We start from the raw sequence: 23,321 nt of genomic DNA, 5'->3' as shown, positions 1-23,321 counted from the left end.
AAGAAAAAAACAAATGTCAAATTCAAGATTAATGGGGTTAATTGGCAGAAGCTGGACCTGAGCATGGTGCCACATTCTGCAGAGTGCCACTTTGTCAGAATTGGGAATATTGAATAGTGAAGTAAACTCTTGATAACTCTGACAGATCATGGAGATTCCATCCAGAAACCAACATACGTTGGAGATTTGTACATGACCTTGCTCTCAGGAAAAGGCAACAACAACAAAGAAAGATAAAAATACATGAACAGATAATGTTGATTTAGACTTGACAATTTTCTACCAGTGGATTTAGCATTTTTTCAGCTATTCTGAGTATTCTAGAAACATTAAAAACACGGAAAAAGCAGAACAACATTTTGTGTGTATGTGTGTTTTAATAGCCAGGCTGCTTAGGCATACAGCATGTGGTCACATATATGCTTGAACACTGAAATACTTAAGAAATTGTACATTTAATTGGCCAACCAGTATCTGCCAATGATTTTAAGAATGAGTCATTAACTGTCAGAGACATTCTGATAGTCAAGATGATGGAACATGTGCTTGGCATAGGGTTGAGGTTAGTATACTAGTATGTATTAGTACAGATTTATTTGTTTTATTATTATTATTATTTTTTTTTCTTTTTTAGGGATAATTATCAAGTTTGATCCTTCCTGTAATTTGTGTCTCAGGTGGACATACTTGGATACCATGTGTACATTATGAAATGCTGATGTTTGAAACATACGTTGCATTTACTGTACATGAAATACTTATGAGAGTAGAGGGACAGTCCACTTCATGCAGTCCTAACAGCTAAATGTTATTATTTGAATTCAGGTTATCATCTGAAGATTTTTTTTCAGTAGAGAGATTTACCAGCTTTGTGTTTAGAGACAGCTTAGTATTCACCTGCAGAGGAGTGTTAAAAATCTGGAATAAATTTTGAAACAGCATTATTATGTGACAAAGAAAGGTTGGTGTTCTTTTTGATAACTGCTTTATGTATCAACAAGATTACCTGCAGTTTGCATGAATAATCATCATTAATCAGAAGTGTATTAGTTTTCTTCTGGTTTTGATCAGTTATATCTGTTTTGAAAGAACAGTACTGTGTGGTGTGTCTGGTTAATGAAGTGTAAGAATTGTATGTTTCCTGATTCTGAGTCAAGCATATGCCAAAATAACTATTGTTGTGCATGTTATTAATCATTGTTGATTTGCTTTAAAGTGGGAGCTAAAACCTGTTGCAATATTTTGAAGTACCGTACAAATGATACAAGTGAAGTATCAGGTGGTGAGTAGTGAATCATGATTATTTTAGTTAATTTCTAATTTCTAAATGAGGAATCTCTTGTATGTTTATATTGGTGATTGTTATGAATCTGAACATGAGGAATATTCAAATCATGTAATGAATACATACTGTGAAAAAAATAATGGTAGCATTGACACCCATTCATCCATATTTCATATTTGGATGTCAGCAGAAAACAGTCATTATGAACTCTTGCAAGCAAGTTCCATTAATTTGTGAAAATATGGAGGATTGAAGAAGATCGCTGAAATTTGATGAAGCAAACATTTATGGAAATTTATGATGTAAGAAGGGGAGCCAGACCAGGGGTGTGACGATGCCTTTGTGTATTTCAGAGGCTGTCGTGGCGCAGTCCCCTGGTGAGATGCTCCCCTTCAGCTTCTGCCGTTCACAAGCCCCACAGTGCTCCTCGTCTTAATTTATCAGGGTCAGGTAGCAGCGGCTCAGGTTCAGGGGACTTAGGGTCACCACTGCCATGCCCAGAGTGTGGACGTGAATTCCATGGGCTGAACAAGAAGTTCCTATTGACTCGGCATATGGTTACTCACACTGGAGAAAAGCCGTTTCAGTGCCCTCAGTGTCCCTACCGTGCAAATGTGTCCAGTAATCTTACACGACACTTGCGCACTGTACACAATGCTGGTCCACATGCTTCTTGTCAGTCCCTTCTCCCTGCAGCTGTGGGACCTGCTGCTAGTGTAACAGCACAGAATATACATCATTCTTCACCATCAATATGAGGACTACATATACCTAAAAGAGGGCATATTTTATCAGACAGTTCTACTACTTGTATAAGAAACAAGACGTACATGATTTAAAAACTTTAATTACTTCGATGAAAATGAGGGCACATTTGATTAGACATTTTTATGCCATATTTTGTTCTGCATGTAGTGCAATTGAACACACCCTGTTGAATCGTTACTGAAGTATGAGAGGAAATTAAGATGTGCCATTTTTTTTGTGAATGCGGTACAGTATATAAGGTAGTATCTATTTTGTCTAGTAGCTTGTGTGTTTATATGTGCATTACATCAGGTGGCGCTGTTGTGCATGTCGAAATACTGGGAAAATTTGCTGATTTTTAATTACTAGTTGCCCAGAGGGTAAAATAGTCAATATGCTAACTCTCCCAGCTTGTGTATCTGAAAAATGGGACCTGACAGACATGTATACATTTTTGAAGGTCTTGGCCACACATGCATGTTATTTATTTTTTTTCTTTCCCATTACTGGTTCTTAACATTGATACTGGATGCCATAGAGCTTCAGTGCTACCATTCTTGAGTTATCAACAAGAACAGTAGTTTGGGTAAACTTTTTTACACTGGAACATAAAATGGAGATGGAGAAGGTACAGGATGTATCTGTCTGTCTATAGCCAGATGTCTTAATCCTGTAAGAGGTGGCCACAAACAAATCGCCTCCATGTCATCCTGTCCCCTGCCATTTCACTGCCCTCCCCACAACTCACCCACCACCCCTTTCTCATGCACCTCTCCACTCCATCTTTCCATTCCATCCTCGGTCTCTCTCTGTCCCCCCCCCCCCTTCCACCTCTTTCACATACACTGTCCTCATTAGTTTGTCTATCCTCTTCACTTGGCCAAACCAGTTAGACATTATTTAGAGGGATTGGGAAACACTGACGTGCATTGACAGAAATTTAGGTAATGATCATATAATTAAACAGCAGAAAAGGACATTGACATTCATGTTTCACAGTGAACCACAATTGATTGACAACTGAATAATTAAGGTAACAATGACAGTACAAAGATTGAGCAAGGAAATTTTGACAGAGGATCTGGGGTGAAATGTCTGTAAATTGACTGGGCTTCTGTGGAACAGACTGGAATAATTAAATGTGGAAGATTTTGTTGCCCTACATTTTCTCATTCTTTAATTTTCTCTCATTTACACTATTTACGCCATTTGTCCTGTCTACATTTTCCACTGTATTTAACTCTTAAAACCCAGCAATGCGGTCTTGTTATGTCCAGTGAAAACACCTACTGTGGTATGCAGTTTTTCTTGTTTGATTCAGTTGGTGAAACATAGCCATGGCTATAGACCTGTATAAAATATTTAAATCATTGATGACTGCAGGAAGAACTCTTACTCTAGTGTTGTACAATACATAACTGAATGAAGTCTAAAATACTTCTTGAAAATTACCATAGAAGAAGGAATATGAAACTTCTTCTGTTAATTGATCCGGCATATAGGAAGTTATATTTTAGACAAATTGTGATTGCCTCAGGCAACTCATGCGGAGTACAGACCATCCAGTCATCCAGATTTTGTGTGACTACATTGTTGTAGTTTCTGTGAATGCGGCAAGACCCTTTGCTTATTTTTCAGTTAAACATTTGACCTTGACAGACCTTAGAGCAGTGATGTGTTTCTCCTGAAAATTTTTACGACGAGTATTTCGTTGTTGCTGTACTACTTGGTGAAAAATGTACACATTACACATTACTTGCTGCATCATACTTTATTCATATTGTGTCACAGCCAGCAGCAACTTATAAAACTGGGTATCATCTCAAATGTATCACACAAACAAGCAACCAGGGGCACTAATACAGTAGTATCCCAAGACATGGAAGAATACTTGTACAAGAAGATGTTCTTAGTAATATGATTATTGCATATTATTGTAGCTGAAACGATTATAAACTGAATCAAATAAAGGATTTGAATAAACTCTTAACTTGGGAACTCTCTACATGTGAATTCCTGTTTGTATTTATTCCTGCAGCAGGCACTTATGTATGATTATGAAAATAATAAAGATTAAATGAACTGTTGATTGGATATTTGTTTGCCCCATAGCTGCCTGGGTTTCCCTGAGATGAGTGAAGTCATATAGTGTTAGCCAGAAGAAAAGATTTAAATATGCATGGAGCCTTAAATGGGTAAAATAGGGGAGATTGTTCTGTGTCAAAAAAGGGTTTCCAGATTTTTTTTTTTTTTTTCATTGTCATGTAAGGCTTAAGCCGAAGTTGAATATTTGTTTGAAAGTGAAAACAAGAATAGGTGAGGGTGCCCATCATCCACTCACTCGATGTGGTGCTGCCTGCCCTTTCCTCTCTTCCTTCCCTCCTCCTCTGTCTTTCTTTCCTTCATTTTTTCCTCTTCCCTCTGCCTGTGGGTGACTCTACACTGAGTGACAAGTCAAATGGCTTCCTGTACACCAGGATACCATTTACTACACTGGGTGATAACCATATAACCAGATTGTGGCACCTGGTGGTTTAGTGGGTAATTGAGGCACTCCAATCAGATTGAGCCTGTGTAGGTTTATATCCTAGGGGTGGTTGGAGTTTATTGCTCATGTAGTACCACTTAGGGATGAGTGAGGCTGGTCACTCCCATCTTGAATGTCAGGACCAACTTGCCAAATCCCGGGCCCCCACGCTTCTCATGGGGCAACATAGGATTGGATGATGGATGGATGGATGAGTACAAACCCTTGATGTTGCTGATAATTCCATATTCTGCAATATCTGTTGCAAGAAATTTGAAATTTACAAGGGCATGATCACAGTCAGTGAGACACTCACACAGGTTTCTTAGAAAATGAGAATGGAGAGAGAGAACCAGAAAAAAAAAAAAAGTAAATAAATAACAGAGGCTAATTTTGGAAAAGCCTTGCAGAGCCAACTCTGATACAGTACTTGATTTTCCTTCAGCAGAGTGGAGCCTTTGTCAAGTCACAGAGGGGGAAAGACCTGCTTTACTTCGAGGGTTTCAAGCACAGGATTTGCCGTGCAGAGGCTGGGGGTCGAACCAGTTGGTGGCGATGCACCAAGAAAACATGCCGTGGTCGAGCCAGACTGAGTGTGGATGGAATCTGTATGGTGGTGCCTCATAACCATGACCCCCAGCCTTATACAGCCTCTCTCCAGGATAACCTCGCTCACTATGTCTCATAATACGCCATTTCTTAACTAGACGAAACTCCGAACTCACATGAAGTATAATGGCAAGCACTTGAATTATGGGGTGGAGTATGTGTTACGTATTGTGTGTAACTTCATACCTTTGTGTTTTGAACCACATGCAACCATGTGCTCTAACTTTGTGTATTTTGTATTGAGGTAAAGGAGAACTAAATGCTTTGAGGCAGTAGATGCATAGTTTTCATTATTAAATTCAGAATAGTTTAGAGATTTAAAAAAAAGTACAGCACTGATCAGTTTTCAACAGAAAGGGAAGGGAGTTTATACATTGGTTAATCTGCACAGTTACTTAGAAAGATGAATTATGCACATGCTTGAAAAAAGATGTAACGGTGCCCACTTATTTCTTAGTATGGGCGATAGCAGCTTTAATTTTGGTAATTATATAGACTGAATGGTGTGGATTGAAATATTTAATTTTATTTTGTGGTCATTATTTCAGAGAGCTGAAGCCAATTTAGTTACACTGTAGACTTTTATTGCAGTCTTATTCCGCCACTTGTGGATAATTTTGAGGAGCTAAACTATAAACGATGCCTTTTAGGGTGTAAGGAAAAACAAGATGCATAATTTTCATTTTCATACTGGATGTGAATGGTTCATATACTAGTGTACAGTACTGTAAAAAGAACTATAACAATGAACAGTGCATTATATAAATAAATATTGATAATGTATTGGTACATTAACTACCCCTTTTGTTGGTGTGTGTTGAATGGTTTTTGAAGAAATGCATTATAGTGCAGTGAACAGGTGTGTAACAGTTGAATACATATTTAATGTATTTGATCTCTTGCTCCAGGACAACTGTTATTTGGAATATAAGGGGGGGGGGGAGTTTTTTGTCGTTGAATTTTAGTTGTAAAGACAAAATAATAAGCATCCTTGCGCATGTAATGACAGTATATATCATTTATTATGACTGAGATAAAATTTTGCTACTCTGTCATTGAAGATTTTGATTACAGAAAGATGTAAAAAGCAAGATGCTTCTCTCAGTCAAATTAGATATTCTGACAGTGTCCCAAACTGTACCTGACATCCATCAGAGACTGAGATAGGTATCACCTCTTAAACCTGTAAGCTGCAACACATGTTGATAGAGGGCTGTGACTTAACAGAGGATCAACTAAATTTGAATTTCCTTTGCTTTTTCTTATTAATGGTCAGTACTGCTAAGTGCAGTAGATATGAACTTGGAAATTTGTGCCCATATTTCAGTATGGCCTCTTCCATCTGATAGCTGCTGTATACTGTATTTCCATTCTGAAAGATTTTATATATACTGTGTGTGTGTGTGTGTGTGTGTGTGTGTGTGTGTGTGTGTGTGTGTGTGTGTGTGTGTGTGTGTGTGTGTGTGTGTGCGCTGAAAAGCAACAGGAAGCTGTAGTAGAAAAACCATAGTGCATATTGCTCTAAAAATTTATATGCCTGTGCTGAACAAATAATTCAAGGACATTATATGTAGACCAACATGACAGAAAAAAAAAAAAAAAAAAGTGGAGAACTTTTAGAAGTAAATTGTTTCTGCATATGAGATGAAGTACTTGATTTCCCCATGCAGCAGTTTATGGGTTAAGAGTGGAACATTTCCCATGGATGATTAAAACTGTGCTGATAGCAAGAAGAAAATTTTAAAAATGCCACCGTTTATCAAAAGTTTAATCAGACTGTGATGAAGGCTGCGGTTGTCTTCACAGTACATATTGTACCTGCTCTGTACTACACTTTATCATTCACCCTTTTGCACGATGAGAGGACTGACAATGGGAGGCCTTTGGACTTCTTTATCAGCTTATTGCTGTACTAACTGGGCTGAGAAACAAGTTGTTGATATACTGTATGGTGAAAAGTCCTATTAAAGAAATAAACATGTGTCAAGTTACTTTTGCTTTACATGCATTTTGGTGTTACACCATGATACAAGTATGAGTAACTCCCTGATGGGTAGGACTGAGAGCCTTCCTGTTGTTGCAGGGGCTGATGGCTGCGAGGGCAGGACTGGTGGGCGTGGTTTCACCCCCATCTGGGCCCGGGATGGCCACTTGCCCCATATGTAGACGAGATTTCCGAGGACCATACCATGCCACCCTCCTCAGACGTCACATGCGGACTCACACAGGCGAGAAACCATATGCCTGCCCGCACTGCCCCTACCGTGCCAACATCTCCAGCAACTTGACACGACATATACGTTCTCGACATCCTGAGCACCCTCTGGCCCCCCCACGTCCAAACCACCCTTCTCACCACCAGCACCATCATATTGATGACCTTACACATCACAACACAGATTTTCATCATGTTCTGCCTGAACCACCACAGCCAACTTGACCATCAGTATCTAGTGAAAGCTGTTAAGCACTATTTGGTACTGTATTGGAATACTGTATGACCCAGTATATGCAACCATAGTACAGTCCAGTAGATTATGTTATTCCTGTATATGATTACATAGAGTTCTGGTTTATTACAGTATTTGATTAGTGCAGTACAACTGTTGCAGTCACTTTGACCCTTTCAGTGGTTGTGACACACTCAAGAATGGCAATTAAATATTGTGTATGTGTGTGTATATATATATATGAAATGAAAAGTATAATCAACTAATCCATTCTCAGAGGGCAGTGGAAAGGTCATTGTTGAGATTATCTTTAAGGGACAGGAAAAGATCAACTTAGGTGAGAGAGCAAACTAAAGTCAAAGACATTATCGAAGTTATAAAAGAACAGAAATGGGGGTGGGCAGGTCATGTAGCAAGAATAAGGGATAACTGATGGAGGAAGAGACTGACTGACTGGACTCCAAGAGATAGAAAGCTTAACAGAAAAATGGCCAGACTGGAGGTGGAGAGATGAGATAGAGAAGTTTGCAGGGAAAACATGGCAGAGATTGGCTCAGTCAAGGAATTTGTGGAGAAGGTTGGGAGAGGCCTTTGTTCAGCAGTGGCCTAGCAATGGCTGATGATTATGATTTTATATATATATATATATATATATATAGTGCTGCTTTGGATGTCTACCCTTTCCTGTCTTCTCTCCTTCCTCTTCTGTCTCTTTCTTCTTCCTTCTGCCTAAAAATGACTTTACTCTCCCTCTTCTTTCTTTCCATCGTTCTTTCCTCTTCCTTCTTCCTGTGGGTGACTCCACACTGAGTGACAATCCAAATTGTTTCTTTTACACCAGGAAACCATTTACTACACTACCTTATAACCAAATTATGGCGTCTGGTTGTTTAGTGGGTAATTATGGCGCTCGAATCAGATTCAGCCTGTGTAGGTTTATGTCTAAGGGGTGATTGGAGTTTATTGCTCACATTATGCCATGCAGGGATGAGTGAGGCTGGTCACTCTCATCTTAAATGTCGGGACCAACTTGCCTAGGCCCGGGCTTTACTCTCCTCATGGGGCAACATAAGATTAGATGATTCCTGATCTTTAACCCTTGATTTGTAGACACCATATACTTACCTGTGACCATGTGGAGAAAAGCTTAGATCATATTTCCTACATGGAGATGTATTATTTGCATATAAAGTATGAATACTGACCAAATCTATTTATCTATTGCCAAACACCTTAATTCCGTTAGGGGTGGCCACAAACAAATCGCCTCTATGTTGCCCTGTCCCCCACCATTTCACTGCCATGCTCCCAGTTCACAGCCCCCTCTCTCAAATGCCTCTCCCCTCCATCTCATCCTTGGCCTCTCCCTCCCTCTCCCCCCCTCCACCTCACGCACATACACTCTCCTCGTTAGTCTCTCACTCTCCATCCTCTCCACATGGCCAAACAAAATTTTTCTCTTATTTAATTTTGTTGGAATAAGGATTGCAGTGCAAATCTTTGTTGATGATTACTGAAGGATGTTCAGCGGCATGCATAATTGCAGCATTAAATGTGTGGCATATAATGGGAGGGGAAAATGAAAACAATGGTAAGGAATTAATCAGAATTTGGCATAATAGTAGTGCATTACTGATCTGTTATGGGTTGATAGTGCCTGAGTTCTCAACAACTGAAACTGTTGTTTTCATACCAGCTGGTACTTGAATAGGAACCATATGAACATATATCTCCAAGGTATATATGGGATTTTGGAGCAATATATAGAAGATATTACAGTATGCAGTTTATAGAGGTATACGGTACAGTGTTGTCTGTAGTTCTGTATTGTTGAACTTAAATGTTTTGGTTGTATGATGAACTGCTTTAGCCTTTTTTTTTTTTTTTTTTTTTTTTTTTTTTTTTAAATCTTGCTGCAAATGAATGTGTTTCTATCACATTGAAGTAAAAATTTTTTGTGACAAAGACACCAGTGTAATTGCAAGGTTCGGTGTCTTTAGGTGACAATGACACTAGTGTAATTGCCAAGTTCAGTGTCTTTAACCCATTCACTAAAATGTACCATATATATATATATATATATATATACATACAGGAAACTCGCCCGGAACACGTTCTCGCCGAACGCGCTCGCAATTATACATGGTTAGTGCTGGGATATGTATAAGATAACGTAAGATTAAAGAACCGTTACGAAAACTATATATTTACACAAGAGAGGCCTTTGATAGGCCGAATCCTCGAACATCAGCTCAGCACACGTGGTTTGTTTTGATCACGTGATGTGATTCGCTGTACTGCTTTTCCTCAGTGCTGTATTTGTGAGTTAAATATTTACAGTACTGTTCTGGTAAGTTTATGTGCAAGTTAAAGTATTATTAAATAACGTTCAAGCAAGAAATAAAGTCTTATAACCAGTTTTCTGATAGGCGTCAGAATATTACCTTTTTTATTTGTTTGTTAAATATTTGCTGTACTGCTTTTCCACAGTACTGTATTTGTAAGTTAAATATTTACTATTCTGGTATGCACTTGTAAGTTAAAGCACTTAAAGAATGTTAAAGCATTAAATAAAGCCTTGTAACCAGTTATAGATTACACATGATCGGTGGGTTCCAAGACAATTCGCCATCATGTCAATTCCCTGTCAAAACATGACCGATTCCCCATCAGGACAATTCGCACCCTGTATGATTCCCCGTCATTCTATAAATATATTAATTAATCAATACTTTTATGAATATACTTATTATTAAATAATCAATACTTTAATAACTATATTTCAGGGGGATCCATCAAAGTCTATGTTGTCTTGTTATTGTTGTGACGGCGAACTGGCTTGACAGTGAATAGTCCAGAAACCATTTTGCTCCCTAGATTCCCTAAACGTGGTCTTTTGCTGGTATCTGCCATTGGTAATCAATATGAAGCACTTTAAGTGGTTAGATGGTTTATTTAATGTTATAACTTACAAATACAGTACTGCACAGCAAAACTTCGACATACAAATACGTAAACACAAGGCAACATTCCGACGCCGACTGGTTTCTGCTGTGCAGTACTGTATTTGTAAGTTATAACATTAAATAAACCTTCTAACCACTTAAAGTGCTTCATATTGATTACCAATGGCAGATAACAGCAAAAGACCACGTTTAGGAGATCTAGGGAGCAAAATAAGGAGTACTGTAGTTAAAACTTAACGCGGTTTCGGGCCAAACACGCCATGTTAGGAACGAAACCCACGCGTTGGGGGCGAGCTTGCTTGTATATATATATATAGTCTATCCTCGTCTAACATGGTTAATTGCTTCTGCATCCCTACCATGTTGGAGAAATTTTGTGTTACAGGGACTTTTGAAACCCCCTATTTCCTTCCACACTCCTACCCTAAGTCCACTTTTCCACCACTACAAAGTTTTAACCTTCTAGAAAGCATTTTAATATAGTTCAAAAAATTATTAAAGAGTATTATTACAGTTAAAAGGGAGCGGGGAATGTCATGATTGGCTGGGTAGTTCAAAAGCAAGAATGCTGAAGCGTGATTGGGTGGGAGGTAGATGATACCCACTGGCAAGGCAACACTCCTATGATTCATCTCATCACTGCCCGCCCGGTTCAAATAACCGTGTTAGTTTTATCAATGGCCGTGTTAGAAGTGATAGTGCTTCCTGAAAATTGTACCGTGTTAGACCATTTTTGTGTTAGTGAAAACCTTGTTAGACGAGGATAGAGAGAGAGAGAGAGAGAGAGAGAGAGAGAGAGTGTGTGTGTGTGTGTGGTGGGGGGGGGGACAATCCCAGGTAACTGGGAGGCTTGAGGAATTTACCTTCCCAGTTACAGATTTTTCCCATATTTCTGATATTCAAATCTATACAAGGGCTATAATTATCACAGCAGTAAATACAATTCAGGTACTCACCACTCACACCAGAGGCCACACTAAGAGATTCCACCTGAAAAATTGCCTCGTTAACACACAACATGGTCATGATGCACGTGCATGCAATGCCTGGCAGTACTGCAAAATGCACAAGTCCATTCTGTTAACTAGCAAATTATTTGTTGTATGTACTGTACTTTTAAAAATGGAAAAATAAAAAAAATCTTGAACATTTATTGGTGAACTGATGTTAAGACTGCACTCTAGAATTAGCATGACACCTGTGCCCCCACGTGAGCTTTGTTCCGGCCCCGACTGACAGCCACCATTCCATTTCCACCCCTCTCTCGTCAGTCAGCTGTTTTGCACCATTCTGTTAACTACCAAATTATTCGTCTTATGTATTGTACTCATAAAAATGGAAAAATAAAGAAATAAAAGCTTGAACACATATTGGTGAACTGATGTTGAGACTCCACTGTAGAATTTTCACGACACCTGTGCCCCCACGTGAGCTTTGTTTACAGTCCTGGCCCCGACTGACTGCCACCATTCCACCCATCACCCGCCAATCAGCTGTTTTGCACAAAATAAATTATGTGTATTTGAAGTGCAAGCATATTATTATTTTATTTTCTTCCAACAAAGTAAACCTGCATTCCTATTAACATTTTTTTTCATCTCTGCCAGCGCATATGCTTTCTAAGATGAATTTATGTGATGCACCGGCGTTTGCTGTTTGCTGATTTGCTCTCTCCCAAGAAGTCTTGTTTACGAATTTCATGCCTGTCTTCGAAACGATTTAACCATCCAATACTGAAATCACACTCAACTTCTATATTCATTTTACTATGAAACTCTCTCGCTTTTACTTGTACAAGAGGACTAGAAATAGGTGCTTCCTTAGATCTATCTAAGCAAAACCACTTGTACGATGAAGACTGAAGAGTAGGCCTGTGCCATTTTTCAGTGGACTTACTTGTCTCGCTTTTCATGAAAAATTCATTGAGCTTGGTTGCTTGGGCCTTGATATCATAAATCGTTTTCCTACATTATATTCAGTCATCAGTGTTCTATAATGTTTGCCTTTTTCAAGTCTGTTGCATATGTCCAGCTTCTGTTTCATGGTAAGCAGGACACACTTAAGTTTAGTTTGCTCTTTAAGCATTTTGGAGTGTAGAAATTACCCTCCATCAGAGCAACACAAGAGCAAGAGAGCTTGTTTACTGTCTCGTGGTAAAAATTAGACTGGTGATTTGTGGAGAGTGTGGAGGATGACTGAATTCAAGTAGGGGAAAAAGGGGGAGAGGAGTGGTTAAGAGGATTTACTAGGGATATACATTAGCCAGAAATGCCTTCACCTCGCTTTGTCCAACTTTACCCAGACTCGCATGACACTATAAAATGGCTGTTTGGCAGTCCATTCAGATTGGCGCACAGTTATAACTTAACTGGCATTTTTACCAGCCCTTGAATTTTCCCGTTTTTCTGAGTATTCCGTTTGTCTGGATACCGGCTAGCAGGGATTGTACTGTATATACTGTATATATATATACATATATATATATACACACACATACATTCAGTAGAAGCTTGATACAAGGGAGTAATAGAGCCAACCCCTTTTCCGTTATATTACAATTTCCGCTTTATCAAGCTTCCTTTACAAAAACATAGATAGAACGGAATTTTTCGGTAAATTGCGATTTTTTTCCAATATTTTTTTTCCCCTCCCTCGTGACCTGAAGCCTACACACAGTTGCTAGTGCCTAAATTGCGAGTAAATTGTGGTAAATTGCGAGTACCTACTGGGAAAAAATAGTTCCGCTTAGGACAAAACAGCTTGTTTCTGTTAGTGACACCCCTCGCCTCGTGATTGACTGATTATATCACACTTTCCGCTTTATCAAGCTTCCTTTAGAAAATCATAGATAGAATTTTTCGGTAAATTGCGATTTTTCAAATATTTTTGCCCCTCCCTCGTGACCCGAAGCCTACACACAGTTGCTAGTGCCTAAATTGCGAGTACCTAACGGATAAAAATAATTCCACTTGGGAAAAAGCGGCTTATTTCTGTTAGTGACACCCCATGCCTCGTGTTTAACCGGAAAAGGTCCGGTAAATTGCGAGTACCGAACGAAAAAAAATGGTTCCGCTTTTTCAAGCTTCCGCTAAATCCTGCTCCCGTTTAATCAAGCTTCTACTGTATGTATATGTATATATATATATAATATTTTACATATATTACTCAGACCAGTGCTAGATATGGTAATTTTATTCAGCTGAGGGAGGGACTGTGTGGCCAAAGGGTTAACTCAAGGCTGTGATTGAAGGTGTTACCTCTGTTAGAGTCTTTTAAAGTTTAGTTTAGTATGCCCATGTATTTGTGTCGTAATTTATTTAATGTATATTATAGGGTAGTATTTCTTCTTTAACTTGTCTGACTGTTTCCTCATGAATTGAATACATTGTAGGCATTTGGCAGTAGCATAATAAAATTAAATATTCCTCATCGTGTATCATTATGAATATTAGCAAGTATCACAGAGAAAAGTTTACAAACATGGCTTCTGCAAATTGTTGTATTGTAGTGGACCAGGCTGGGCTTGTTACAAGTGTCACAGATGAAAAAGTTACAAAATTAATAACAAAACTTAACTTTTAGACAGATGGAAAAGGGATGTTAGCCACAAGTGTTAACCATTAAAAAAAAAAAAAAAAAAAAAAAAAAAAACAAAATCCAATCAAGAGACATGAGAACATGAGGGGCACACAATTCATAGTTTAAACTCAGGATCCGTTGCATCCCTGCAGATATATTCTTTTCCTCCCCATCACAAGTATGTTCACAAGCACATGATCTCCACAGCAGTCCAAAATATGAGCCAAATAGTGTCATATGAGAACCTTCTCCAGAAATGCATCCCACAGAAACTCCTCTCTCAGAAGCAAGAATAATCCTTGTCAGATTGCACAGTGGCCATGATATGCACATACAAATGTAAAATCACTCACACAACCACTGGCAATCCATACTTGCTGCCGTTTCCAAAATGAGCATAGGGTTGCCACAGCTACTTCCACTGATACCACTAACGCAGCATAATTTGCTTCATGTTCTTAACCCGTACCATGCTAGGAACGTAGATATATGTCCCCCTCTAAAACGCCAGTGACATAGATCTACTCCCTGCAAACAACCGAAGTAAAATGGAAATTGTATCTCGCTGACTTCAGACATTTCTCCATTATGCTTAAAACACTGATCTAGGAGTGCGGCAGGCGAGTGACAGTCTTCACAGGCTCACAGCCACTCTGCTCTTTCAGTAACCTGAAAGATTTCAGAGGTTGAGTGGCACCAACCTGGCTCGATTCAACCTACTTTCTGACTTTGGTGATTACTTTTATTAGTGCCAGGGATCTTCTCTTGATGTATTAAGCCCATTTAGCCTAGGGGGGGGAAGGGCCAGCATGGGGGGGTTTCATCCCCCCCCCCCCAGCATGGTATGGGTTAATTTTTTCAACACAAGTTTTTCAAGGTGACTTTCAACTAAAGGTCTAATGGCCATATTCTTAAACATTTCCTTCCCTTGTAGAGGCATGGAAGGAAATCCTTAGGTGAACTGGTGTTCTTTAAAAATTCCTTCCCTTCCTGAGCCACTTGAAAGGATGGATTTTTCCTTCAGGCAGCAGAAATTATCAGAACTTGAAGGAATTACTTAACCCATCTCTTCAAAAACTTTGCAGATTTTTGTGCTTTCTGTTGTAGTTCATTACCATAAATGTACCGGTGTGTGTGTATATATATATATATATATATATATATATATATATATATATATATATACAGGTATATATATATATATATATATATATATATATATATATATATATATATATATACATACAGTATATATATATATATATATATATATACAGTATATATATATATATATATATATATATATATATATATATATATATATATATATATATATATATATATATATATATATATATATATATATATATATATATATATATATATATATATATATATATATATATATATATATACTGTATATATATATATATATATATATATATATATATATATATATATATATATATATATATATATATAATATATATATAAGAAACAGAAGAACCAGTACAGTGTGCAGCATTTTTATTGCAAGTTTTCGAAGTTGACACTCTTCATCATCAGGCAATCTAAAATAAAACAAAACAATAAATATTCCTAGCGAACATAGCATGAGTGCCAGGCTAAAAACTCAGCAAGATTCATCACAAAATCAATGAAAACATGCATAAAGAAGAACCACCAACAGGAAAATGCTCTATTGTAGCTGAATTTCTTCTTTCCTGTAATTTTCCTTTTGCTGGTTCTTCTTTATGCATGTTTTTATTGATTTTGTGTCAAATCTTGCTGAGTTTTTAGCCTTGTACTTGTGCAGTGTTTGCAAGGAATATTTATTGTTTTGTTTTAGTTTAGATTGCTTGATGATGAAGAGTGTCATCTTCGAAACGTTGCAATAAACATGCTGCGCACTGTACTGGTTCTTCCGTTTCTTATTCACCTCCGCTTCCCTAAGGATGTATCCATTGCTGATATATATATATATATACACACAGGTATATATATATATTCTGATAACAAGGGAAAGGATACACAAAATATCCTGAGCACTTTGATGTATTCACATCTCCCCTGAAGATGGAATACACAAATGCACTCAGGATATTTTGCGTCTCATTTTCCTTGTGGGTATGCAGATCTATGAATCAAGTGTTACCATATGATTTAATTGCATATATATATATATATATATATATATATATATATATATATATATATATATATATATATTTATATACACAGTACTGTATATATATATAAGAGCAGACGACTACCATCTCCGATATTCATCCATTCTTTTATACTCTGTCACTGGCAAATCTTCTTCATTCAGGCTGGGGTTACACGGGGATTTTTTTTTCAAGAAACAATTTGCTTGGTAATTTGCCCAGAAAGGAAAATAAGCCATCAGGGTAGCACAAGTGGTTTGGCTTGTGTCTTTCTGTTGGAAACAACAAGTGAGTGCCACCATGTGAGTATACAAGATGGATGATAAACAAGTGATTCTTATACTTACTGATAACAAGATTGAGGATGATATTCCTGCAGTATAATTCACCGTCAAAGTATGTCCTGGAGAGTGAACACCACTGTGGTGTTGGCTAGAATGACATTGCTGAATACAGCGTGGATGTGGTGGCAACCTCCCACATGTCAACTGTGTTGTGCTTTCATTATCCAGTACGAGAGATGCATGCTTTGAAGCATTAGTTTATGAATCTAACACTCCGCCATACCAAATGTCAGCATGTTGGGTCTTTTTAGCTTAACTGGGCTACCAATCATAATTTTTGCCTCCCTTCTAAGGAAGTCTTTAAGTATACCAAAGGGAAGGAGAAATTCTTCGAAAGATACAAAAAGTTTAGGGAAGGAATTATGACCCCTTTCTTCCCCCTCCCCCCCTGGATGTCCCACATACAGGGGTTTTGAGATATACTGTATAAAGATAATAGTTTTGATAAAGTATTCCATACCAGCAAATAGACCATAATTTCCTGAGTAAAATGATGTATAACATAATGTTAAAAAAAAAAAAAATGTGTGGTGAGGTCAAAACCTGTGGCGTTGGTGCTCCTTCGTTGTATGCCATTTGGTGTAATGATAAACTCACAACTGCTTTATTTTTTCTTTCTTTCTTTTATAATAACACCTATTTTCATGCTCACTTTCCTCTTACAACATAATCTGAGTCATCAGACATTGCTTCCATCAGATCCAGGTAAGCTGCTGTGGCAGTGTACCATCTCACACCGCGCACCTCAACTTACTTTTGGTATGTGATGAAAATAATAGACAATGAAATAGTCCTCCTGTGATGGCAACTCCTCAGTCTTGCCACTTTCTGATACTGAACCACTATTGGGCCCACAGTACTGGCGTGCAAATAAAAAAAGTCTAAAACACTTACACGTGCCACCTGATGGCTACAGGCATATCCTTAGTGGCATGTCGACTTGCCACCTGATGTGAAATGGTTAAGAATATGGCCATAAGACACTTAGCTAAAGTAACTAAAATTTTGCATCTGTTCTTGGAGTTTTCATCTGTGTGAGCAGGGGTGACCATCACAGCAACAGCAGAATAAAAAAGCACCTGTATTCTCTAGCCCCCCCCCCCCTCCCTTTTTTTAGTCTCTAGCTCAGCTATATGGATGGTTTTCATGTTACTGTTAAAATATATGAAGATAGTTTGTATGAATTGTAGCTAAGCTAGTTTGATCCCTTTGCTAGAAAATCATTCTCTTATGCTGGATAACTTCATCCAGGTGGCATAAATGAAATAAGCAGTAAATGACACTGAGGAATTAATGATAATAATTTAAACCTTACTATGGGCTAGCAAGAACTGAAGGAAAAAAATATCATTATATTGAATGGGTTGAGTTACTTGTGAATATATTTTGGTTTTACAGCACACTGATAATCTTGAAAATAACAGTGAAGTTTGTAGCTCATTCTGGAAACATTATATTAAATAAGCATTAACAGAGAGAAATAAATGAGAAAAATTTAAGTTTTTCATTTGGATAAACCTCAATTGCTCTGCATGTTGTATGTTAATGTACTTTATGTACTGTACTTGTTTTTTGTACAGTACATTAACAGCATCATCCACTCACGATGTAGTACTGCCTACTTTTTCCTTCACCATTATCATCCTTTGCCTGTGTCTGCTCTCGTCACTTCATATTTCTGCCATCTTTCCTGCCACTTTTTATTGTTCTTCTTTCCTTTTCAGGTGGCTTTACATTGAGTGACAAGCCTAATGGTTTCCTATAACCCAGGAAACCATCTACAACACTTTATAGTAACCATATAACCAATCTATACGTTTTCCTTACGTGTCAGCAAGTGGGTTGGCGGAGGGTTAGTGCCCCTCCCTGTAAAGCAACTAACTCAAAGAAAAATGGCCACCCCTTATGGGATCATGGCATCTGGCTATAGATAGATAAACATTATCTTACTGGATCTCAGAAGCTTGAAGTGACTCATTAACTGTGTGGTATCAGTAAGTAACTTGCATATATTTTGTAATGGCTGATTCATTTAGAAAAGGTGGTTATGTAAACAGTACATCAAGAAACTTTTAATCTAGTAGGTGCTTTGTGCCAAGCTTACCAGATTGAGATGTTTTGTTTTACTTAACTGTAAAGGAAAAGATGGATGAAATGTTGTTGTAGATTATGAAATGATACAATTTTGATTTTTGTACCAGGAAGTAAATATATGAGGAGAGGAGAAATGATTTTTGCTGTCATCCTAGTGGGAAAAATTTGGTAATACAGAAGATTCTGAAGTGTTGAAGTTGGTAACTTGTCTATGGTATCCATTGCTTAGTGGTGAAGAATGGCTCAGTTGATAAAGTTGGCTGGTATCTAGTTGCAGATTTTAACAAGGTTTGGAAAAAGCGTTAAGTCTTGAGTTAAAGTACTGAAAAAAAGTTTAAGGTGTCTGAGGGTGGGTGGTGGAGTGGTGGTGCTGACAGCATTGTGTGTTGCAGGAGGACGGGTTCGTCATGTGTCCGCTGTGCAGGAAGAGGTTCCAGGGTCCCAACCGCCAGTATGTGCTGACTCGCCACCTGTCCACCACCCATGCAGTGGAAAAGCCATACCACTGCCCTCACTGCCCCTACCGTGCTGCTCGCCGTGACCATGTGTCCCGTCATGTGAGGATGGTTCACACTCCACGGCTTCATGCCCTGGCTGCAGCTGCCACAGCTACATTGGCCTCGCTGCCTCAACATTTATCTGATGATGTACAACACCATCTAACGGAACAAGGCCTGCAGCAGAGGCACCAACACTTGCCAGAAGTTCAGCAGCGTAGTGACTCGTAGTGTTAATCACGCTTTCAGTGTTTGTAGACCACCACCACCTGTACCCAATGAATTTTAACAAGTTATCCTGATTTTTCTGGGATTATAAAATGGAGAAAGGACACGTGTAATGGATCTTTGACAAAGCAGACTCGCAAGGAGAATTTATCAAGGGCTACCAGGTTCTGAATGCATACAGAGTACCATACAATACAGTTCAGTATTTATAATAGATGGTGGATGATCCTCAGGTGTGACACTGATCAAGTGTGTTGTTACAGGGGGGAGTAAGCGGAGACACTGCCCTCTCGCCATTGCTGGGTGGAACGTCAGGCCAAGAGGGGAGCGCCACCTGCCCTGTGTGTGGCAAGGCCTTCACAGGATATAAGTTCAAGTTTCGTCTGCGCCGTCACCTCATTATACACACTGGGGAAAAACCATTTGCTTGTCCTTATTGCCCTCATAGAGCTAACATTCGTAACAATTTGAATCGTCACATATCCATACAGCATTCATCTGAACTCTCTGCTACAAACTCACTGCCACAATTGTCTAATCCAGACCGTTCTACCTCCACTGCACATTCCAACATCCAGACTGTTAGCAGACCCTCCCTGATCCATGGAGGAGGAAATGCATTGATGGAAAAGGAACTTGATGCACAGGAGTTTGAGTTTAACTTCCATTGAGTGATGACTGTGCATTGAATATAATTTGATGTGGTTCTTAAAGAAGCGCAGGGTGCTTGACTAACCAGTTTCCAGGTTCTGTATAAAAGCATATTTAAAGTACAGTAGTTGATAGTGCTTAAGATCTTTAGATTAACAATTCAGTTATCAACAAAATAGTTACAGAAATCTTACTGTCTTCCAGAGGTCACCCCTCTGCAGTCTTGGGAGCAGTGACCTGCTCTCAGTGAGGACAGAATCATCTTTGAGCATGGGCTTGTGTCTACCTCTGACTGTGACCCTCACCTCAGCCAGCACTCAGAAGCCTACATTGTCAACAGCTGTAGCACAGACAGTTGAACCTTATGTTCAGTGTGAGGTTTGTGGGAGGACATTCAATGGACCAAAGAGACGGTTTCTTTTGGATCGCCATACTCGGACTCACACTGGAGAGAGGCCTTTTTCATGTCCGTATTGTCCTCTTACTTTTAGTCAGAGTGGCAACTTGGTGCGACACACTCGTCGTGTTCACCTTCCTCAACCAACAGTCAATCCATGATGTTGGATTGTAAGAGCTGAGGGTTTACATTACAAAGGTAGTTTAGATAATTATTAATTGAAACTTCGTACAGATATTATTTTATAGCATTTAGAATGTATATGATTTGACAGAATTTGAAATTTTTACTGTATGTAGATGATTAGAGTTGGATAATGTATCTTAGCAGTTAAAAGTGAAGTATTGCTAACAGTGCAGTTTTGTTTCAATGTGATGTACAAAGTAATTGTAAGTGTCCATATTAACAGATGTTTATGATACAAATTGACCAAACAATAAATAATGAATTCTCTGACATATTATTTATACCTTATGAAGCAGGCGAATATCAATTTCATTTTTAGATATCATTGTAGAGCAAACAGAAGATGTAACTAAGGAAGGTAGCTTGTGTTAGGAATTACTTAAGCTAAAAACAGGCAGAAAAATAAAAGATAAGCAGTGTGATAAAAATGTTAGAAATGTAGTGTTCATAAGACAAAACTTGAAAATATGAAATTTTTCTGAACATCTGCGAAATAAGTTGCCTACAGCATTGCTGACTTTGGAGACTTGGGATCTGACACCAACAGCCTGTCCTTTATATTTCAGGACGGAGATGCCATGCTGGCTGCAGCAAGGGGATGCAAAGGAGGAGGGAGAGGCTGGGGTGGAAGAGAGAAGGCTCGACTCTTGGTACCTCTTGAGGGAGACCTCCTGAACCTCAAGGGCCAGGCCGGTGGTGATTTGCGTTGCCCATTCTGTGGCTTTGTATCACAAGGAATAAATTCGCGTCAAAATTTTCAGAATCACCTGCTGACCCACACTGGAGAGAAACCTTACCAGTGCACCATGTGCCCCATGCGTTGCCTAAAGAAGAGTAATATGAAACGCCACATGTTGCGCCATCACCCAGCCCTGGGTACTGTCTCATGTGCTGACACTTTGTCTCTGAGCGTCTCTACCCCGGCCTCTGGTCTGGCCACTAGTGTTCCTCTCCTCCCCAGTGTCACAACTCTCAATTTGAATCCAGCTGCATGTGCTTTGTCTGCTAACCAGCAAGCAAATTGACAAATGTTTATTGTGACTGATAAAACATAGATGCAGTTGTTATGGAATTGAATGTAGTCACACAGTACAGCACAGAACACTTGATTGTTTAGAAAACATGTACAGGGTGCATCCATATGGAATACATATGGTTGTAAAAGGTATTCGTTCTGGAAAAATGATGATCCAGTGTTCTGAGCAGTGACAAGAGTTACTGAATATATTGCGGCTCAGTGTAAAGAAGCGTTTAATATTCACACACTTCATCGAGGCAGCTTTTTTTCCCCTTTATTATTATATTTTTTCATGTTAGATTAGTTCATTACAAAGTGGACCATATCCCATGCAAGCCTACAAGGCCATCAGAATAAATGTATGATGGTTGTGTCCCATGGCCCTGACTTTCATCTCACGTGGCACACCTCACCAGTTGAGTGCACACCACAAGAGCTCGGAGACTTAGGCGTCTTTTTTGTTCTGCAGGTGGGGTTCGTGTGTGGTGTTTGCAGGCGCAAGTTCATCCGCAAAGCAGACCTAGAGCGTCATATGCTGACGCACACAGGGGACCGACCCCACACCTGTCCACACTGCACCTTCGCATGCAACCGCAGCAGTAATCTTTACCGACACATCCGTAGTGCTCACCCCTCACAACTGATGATTCACCCTCCACACCTTGATCACACTGTTGGCCCACCCCTTACCACCCCAGGCCATGGACACCTTCAGTCTAGCTAGGGATAGCCTGCGTGAAATGGTCCGTGGCATAATTATTCAGTAAATAAGTAATTCATTTGAAAATTATGAAGCACTTAAACGAACCCTGTATTTTTTTTTTCCTCGGTATATTACTGCAAAGTTGTTTGATCCAGCGTAACTCGTATACCACAGTATATGAAAGTATTTTTGTGAACAGTGAGCACAAATGTAATGTGAAGTCTTATGTGTTTTTTGTCAATTATGACCTCAAAACATAAACTGGATCGTTTGTCAATAATGCCATGTATAATTACTACAGAATACTTATGGTTAATGTGCATTGCATCTGTGTGACAAAGAAGATTGTTAAGACCTCAAAACATAAACTGGATTGTTTGTCAGTAGTGCCATGTATAATTACTACAGAATACTTATGGTCAATATGCATTGCTTCTGTGTGATAAATAAAGAAGATTTAACTATCCTCTGTGTTCATTATGTTTTTTTAAGAAATTTGAAACATAGTTAACAGTGAACAATGGTGTGATATTGACTACTGTTGATAGTGATGGTGGAGGTTCTTGGAAAAATGAACATGAAAAGGTTGAAATGCAATGTTTTTGTGGTGTAGGATGAGGCATTGGCAGTAGGTCTGAGTGGGTGTTTTGTGTAGTGCAGGTTGAGGCATTGGCAGTAGGTCTGAGTGGGTGTTGTTATTGCAGGTGATGCTCTGCCCGTACTGCCAAAGAAGCTTCTCAGGGGGGGGCAGGAAGCAGCGTTATGAGCGACACGTCATCACTCACACTGGGGAGAAACCTTTTGCCTGTCCGCTCTGCCCCCTCCGCTGTAACCGCCAAAGTAACCTTTACCGACACCTCCGGCAGCACCAT

At 38.9% G+C, this 23,321-nt stretch overlaps 1 protein-coding gene across 5 annotated transcripts in view; it reads left to right on the top strand.

The window, feature by feature from the left end:
• Positions 1-22,849, top strand: part of LOC145400266 (uncharacterized) — a 133,392-nt gene extending 110,543 nt beyond the window's left edge. The window contains exon 5 of one of the 5 annotated variants that reach the window (XM_080272813.1): positions 22,216-22,849. In XM_080272813.1, coding sequence (XP_080128939.1) covers positions 22,216-22,470 — 255 coding nt within the window. In that variant the 3' untranslated portion in view covers positions 22,471-22,849. The other 4 variants (XM_080272808.1, XM_080272805.1, XM_080272809.1 and 1 more) reach the window with 4 other exon arrangements.
• The last annotated feature ends 472 nt before the right edge of the window (positions 22,850-23,321 follow it).

Source organism: Coenobita brevimanus, chromosome 51 (genome assembly GCF_032717465.1).
Source record: "Coenobita brevimanus isolate Jiangsu-jjx chromosome 51, ASM3271746v2, whole genome shotgun sequence".
Taxonomy (NCBI): domain Eukaryota; kingdom Metazoa; phylum Arthropoda; class Malacostraca; order Decapoda; family Coenobitidae; genus Coenobita; species Coenobita brevimanus.
The sequence above is the reverse complement of the archived record's forward strand: the minus strand, read 5'-3'. Positions and strand labels throughout refer to the sequence as shown.